Source organism: Hydra vulgaris, chromosome 07 (genome assembly GCF_038396675.1).
Source record: "Hydra vulgaris chromosome 07, alternate assembly HydraT2T_AEP".
NCBI lineage: Eukaryota > Metazoa > Cnidaria > Hydrozoa > Anthoathecata > Hydridae > Hydra > Hydra vulgaris.
In genome coordinates, this window is record NC_088926.1 from 39,574,315 (window position 1) to 39,580,314 (window position 6,000).

At 30.5% G+C, this 6,000-nt stretch overlaps 1 protein-coding gene across 1 annotated transcript; it reads left to right on the forward strand.

Moving 5' to 3' along the window:
• The first annotated feature begins 1,984 nt into the window (after nucleotides 1–1,984).
• Nucleotides 1,985–3,121, forward strand: LOC136082773 (uncharacterized). Its single transcript, XM_065802196.1, has one exon. The coding sequence runs from the start codon at nucleotides 1,985–1,987 to the stop codon at nucleotides 3,119–3,121; it is 1,137 nt and encodes a 378-aa protein (XP_065658268.1).
• The last annotated feature ends 2,879 nt before the right edge of the window (nucleotides 3,122–6,000 follow it).

Here is a 6,000-nt window from a genome sequence, read left to right on the forward strand (position 1 = left end):
ATATATATATATATATATATATATATATATATATATATATATATATATATATATATATATATATATATATATATATATATATATATATATATATATATATATATATATACAGGGGCGTCGCCTTGGAGGGGGTAGGGGGGGGAGTCTCCCCCTCCCAGAATCTAGAAAAGGGAAAAGTTGGGAATTTCCTTGCCACGAGTTGGGACAGTTGGGAAATCGTTGATAAAATCAAAAAATATTTTCCAATTAAATAAAGTTAAAATGTTTGCGAAAATCCATCAAAGATCTAATTTTTTTTTGACTTGGACAAATAAACTTTACGTTTATTAAACGGCTTAAGGCTGTTTTCCACAAGACGAAATAAATTGCTAAGTCATAACGGAACGCCCTTTTGATTTCCAAGTTGTTTTTTTTCGCGCAACTTTTTTTTGTTATCAACAATAAAAATGGCAGCTGCAAGTTTATGCAATAAAAATAGCAGCTGCAATTTTATGTGTGACTAAAAGCAGTTATTCATTTTTTTCATACTTTCTACTTTGAAACGTGAATATTTATTTCCATGAATTGATTTTAACATTTCTGTCTTTGTATAAAAGATATGATAGCATTTAAAATGATATGATTCATTTTTTAATATAATAATTTTATATAAAGCTTTTTATCAGAAAGTATAATAAAATAAATGCTAAACTCTGATATGAACGTTTTGCGCCTGTTATTACTTCCAATTATCAGTATACTAAAGTAGGATCAAAATTAGGTTTGTAGGAGTAATAGGCCTAATTAGAATATGTAATAGAATTATTAGTCTTATTCTATTATTTTAAGACTCTTATATCTTATCACATTTATTAAGAGTGATAACTTTTATAAACATTGAATCCTTTAAAAATTACGGTAAATTATCTGCGTTTGTTTTCCAGCACTAAATATGAATAGCAAAAGATATAAATTACAATGTTGCGTATGCAAAGCAGTATCTAATAACGACTATAAAACCAGTCATGAAAGATCCGTTCATGGTGGTAGAAAGGTTCGTATACAAACAGTGGGAGCCCCAGAGAATCCTTTTGTAGCCTCCTTAGCTTCAAAAAAACAAAAAATGGAACCTCAGAATGCTGGTATTGATGTCGAAGTGGATGATGAAATACAAAGTAGTGAACATACAAAGTTAGACTTGAAAATAATTGAAACATCGACTTCAACATGTGGTATATCCATAGAAGAAGAAACAACATCTTTTAATAAAAAATTTGAAGAGGACGCAAGTTCAAAAATTCATAATAATGATGCAAAAGAGGAAAACCCGGGTTATGTTGTAGTCCAGGAACAAGCAGAGAAATTTACAGAATTAAATCCTAAATCAGATGATTTAACCCAGTTTCATGACCGAGATAAAAAGGATGACACGAATATTATTCACTTGGATACTACTGAAGTAAGCAGTGAAACAACAAATTGGACTTCGCTAATGGGGAATTTGGGTGTTTTAATAGATAATCTTAAAGATTGTAATGACATTTATAAAAAATATTGTAAAGAAGAATTAGTAAATGAAAAATTCGCTGCAATTGAAATTGTGAATGCAACAAGTTCTGTGGTGGAAATGTCAAAAAATGTTTTGAAAATGGGAAACGCTTTTATAAAAAAACTCGATACCAAAGCTCAAAATATTATAATTGACAAATCAGATTCATCAGCATTGATAAGCCATGACCCAGGTTTACGTCCACATACAATTACGGATAATCAAAAACTGTATTTAATCCAGTTAGGGCCACACCAACCAAAACTTGCTAGTTTCCCAAGTGACGGTAAAAATAGATTTAATCCCCAGTGGTACAAAGAGTTTGAACATTTAGAATACAGCACCCAGAAGGATGCCACATTTTGTTTTGTCTGCCGCCTTTTTCCCAAGGGTGTTGGAAAGTAGGGAAAAACTGAAGATGCTTGGATAAATGTTGGGGTGAGATCTTGGTCTAAGATGAAAAGCTATGGGAAAGACAAACTTGGAAAGCTTCAGGCGCACTTTACCTCTCAAGCACATAAAGTTGCATTAAGTGAATATTGTCACTTTCTTATGAAAAAAGGGCATATAGATCACCTTATAGATAAATCCAATAGAATTGCTCTAATAGAAGAGCAAAAAATAGAGGTGCAGAATATAAAAACTGTCGAAATTCTTATCGATACATGCAAGACTTTGGGAAGCCAAGGGCTAGCGCTTAGAGAATCGGACAGTGCTAATCAAGGTAACTTTGTTGCAGTTGTTAATCTTATCTCTCGCCACAATCCCACACTAAAAGCCTGGATTGAAGATAGAGCCCTTCGTCCATATAGAGTTACATACACGAGTCCATCGTCTCAAAATGAAATGATTAGTTTAATTGCAACTGAATTAAAGAGTAAGATCATTGATGAAATTAACAGCTCCAATTTTTTTTCCGTGATGGCCGACACTACTCCCGATATGTCATATAAGGACATAATGAGTATAGTTGTGAGAACAGCGAAAGTTGTGAGAACCAGTGAAAACGGTGAGATTCGGGAAAGGCTTTTGAAATCCGTTGAATGCACTGATAAGACTGGAAAAGGGATGGCTGAGCTAATTTTATCTTCTTTACATAAAGAAGGCATTGACACATCAAAGATGGCTTTTCAGTCTTATGACTACGCGAGTTCAATGTCTGGACAATTTAAAGGAGTACAAAAGTATATAACAGAAGAAGTTGGCCATAATGTACCTTACATACCTTGTCAAGACCACAGAACAAACACTGCTCTTGAACATGCCTGCAATGTTAATGCTTTAATACGAGAATTGTTTAATGTCCTCGAACAGTTGCATGTTTTCTTCACATCAAGCACAAAAAGATTTAGTCATTTAAAAGAAAAACTTGAAGACACTGACATTGCAATACAGCTTGTAAACCTGTCTAGAACAAGATGGACCGCACGAGCAAAATCTGTTAAGGCTTTAAATCAGTGTTTGGAGAAGGTTATTGATCTTCTTCAGAGCATCTCAAATAATAAGATTTTTGATACTAAAACGAGAACTAAGGCAATGGGACTTCTGAAAAAAGTAACAACTTCGATTTCATTATTACTCTTTTCTTCATGAAGAATATCATTGAGAAGATAAAAATATTAACGGATATCTTAGAAAGTCCAAACTTCAATGTCATTGACAGTATTAATGTAATTGAAAGTACTGCCAAGAACATACAAAATATCAGTAACGATACAGATACTATGAACAATTTGATTGAAAGTGCAGTAATATTTTCTAGGAAATTACACATTGATGCAGAAAACGATTACGAACGACACCATAGATTAATAGCAATGGAAATGAAAGCTTTTTACCGGAAAGAATTCAAAAAAGTCATTGACTCTCTTGCCATAGGTTTAACCGAAAACTCGGCAGCATTAAAGGAAATATTTGCCCCTATCACCAAAATTTTTAGTTTTCCGTTAAATAAGGATAATTTGAGTATTGAAAACTTAACAAAAGCAAGCAAACTTTTTCCTCCTGGATACAAGGATCATATTCCAGACGTTCATGTGCTGAAAGGCCAGATGGAAATTTTGATAGATATCTGTTTAGAAGTAGGTGATGGAGATTTTAACTCATCAAGAACACCAGCCAAGACGCTGCAAGACATTTTGTACCATGTTGTGAAGTTAAAGGATATACTGAAACAAGCCCATAAACTATGCATTTTTGTAATCACAGCTGCGTATGGTGTAGCATCAAATGAGCGTTCTTTCAGTCAACTCAAGATTGTAAAATCACATCTGAGAACAACAATGAGTGACGAGAGATTGGATAGTCTCATGCTACTGAAGTGCGAAAAAGAACTTTGTAAAGGAGTTAACCGAACATCTTGTTAAACGATGGGTTCAGTTGAAGAAACGTCATATTAAAATCAAACAGTAGACAAAAAATGATAGGCTGATGATAAAATATTGTGCGTATAAGTTTTGTAATAAAATAATATTTTCCATATTCCTTTGTACTAACTCATTTCCGTTAAATTTTAAACTGCTATATATGCTGCCAGAATGGTTTGTAAAGTTTATTGAATTTGTAAATTGTAATATTTTTTTGGACTAATACAATTTCACTATGAATGGGTAAAACTTTTAGACGTTTTTTGAATTGAATACTTTGTATATATGTAAAGGAAGCTATGTTTTGTTAATAGAAGTTAATAAATACTGATAATTGGCAATTCATGAGAATGAGTGCAGTGTAGTATAACAATCAGTAGATTTTGTAAATAGAAAAGAAATTGATTTCTTGGATTCTTGAATTATAAAAGCAGTTGTGAAAATTATGTTAAGCAGTTGGGAAAAACAAGGTCTCTTCCCCTCCCTCCCCCCCCTCCTGGAATTTTCTCACGCAACGCCCCTGTATATATATATATATATATATATATATATATATATATATATATATATATATATATATATATATATATATATATATATATATATATATATACATATATATACATATTTGCTTTTGCCTCATTGTTTTTCACAAACTTTTAAAAGTTTCAGTAATCAAATTAAATCGAATCGAATATATTCAGAAAAAAGTTGTTACACCAATGTTATTTACAAATAGAAATAAGTACTAATATGAAGTAAACAATTAAGTAAATTCAATATTTATAAAATTGTTATGATAATAATTATAATACAAGTAAGAGTAAATAAAAATAATAATTGTAATAACAGTGGTTAAAAGTATTAGTAAAGGTTATAAAAAGTATACACTATACTATATTAATAATAATAAAAATAAAAAGAACAACAACAATAATAATAACAACAATAATAACAATAATATTAAAAAAAACAGCAACGTAAAAAAAATTATTACAATATTAACAACAGTAAGAATAATAATATTTATAATGAAAAAATAATAAGAATAACAATAATGGTATTATTGTTATTGCTATTATAACTATACTTTTATAATTTTTATCCACCTTCAAAAAAACGGAAACTGCCTCATATCTCATATCCTCATATCTCATATCCTCATATATCATATCCTCATATCTCATATCCTCATATCTCATATCTCATATCCTCATATCTCATATCCTCATATCTCATATCCTCATATCTCATATCCTCATATCTCATATCCTCATATCTCATATCCTCATATCTCATATCCTCATATCTCATATCCTCATATCTCATATCCTCATATCTCATATCCTCATATCTCATATCCTCATATCTCATATCCTCATATCTCATATCCTCATATCTCATATCCTCATATCTCATATCCTCATATCTCATATCCTCATATCTCATATCCTCATATCTCATATCCTCATATCATGCCAGACCTTTTAATTGATAATATAATAATAAAAAGAGAAAAAGTTACTAAGTTTCTTGGAGCATTTATTGATGAGAATCTATCTTGGATAAATCATATTGATAATACCTCCAATAAAATCGCTAAATGCATCGGAATTCTCTATAAAGCAAAATATATATTATGTAAACACCAGTTAACACAATTATATTATTCATTTATACATTGTCATGTAAACTACGCGAATATTATATGGGGAAGCACTCATAGAACAAAACTAAAATCTCTTTATCTTCATCAGAAACACGCAGCTCGCGCAATAAATTTTAAAAATCGGTTTTTTCATACGACACAACTTTTTAAAGAAATGAATATTTTAAATGTATATCAACAAAATGTCTTTAACATTTTATGTTTCATGTTTAAATGTAAAGGAAATTAGTTGCCAAACGTATTACAAAATCTTTATTGTACGAAACCTAAAAACAAATATAATCTTCGAATTAATAACAATCTTACTGCCCCTTTTTGCCATAAAAGCAAAGTCCAGTTTTTTTGTTTCTTATCAAGGTCTTTATCTCTGGAACAAAATAGTCTTACCAAATTTTGATTTTTCTACCCAACTGACTTTTGCTTCATTCAAACAAAAA

Excerpts from the sequence above, each read along its gene's own strand:
- LOC136082773 (XM_065802196.1), top strand. The coding sequence starts at position 1,985 with ATGAAAAGCTATGGGAAAGACAAACTTGGAAAGCTTCAGGCGCACTTT.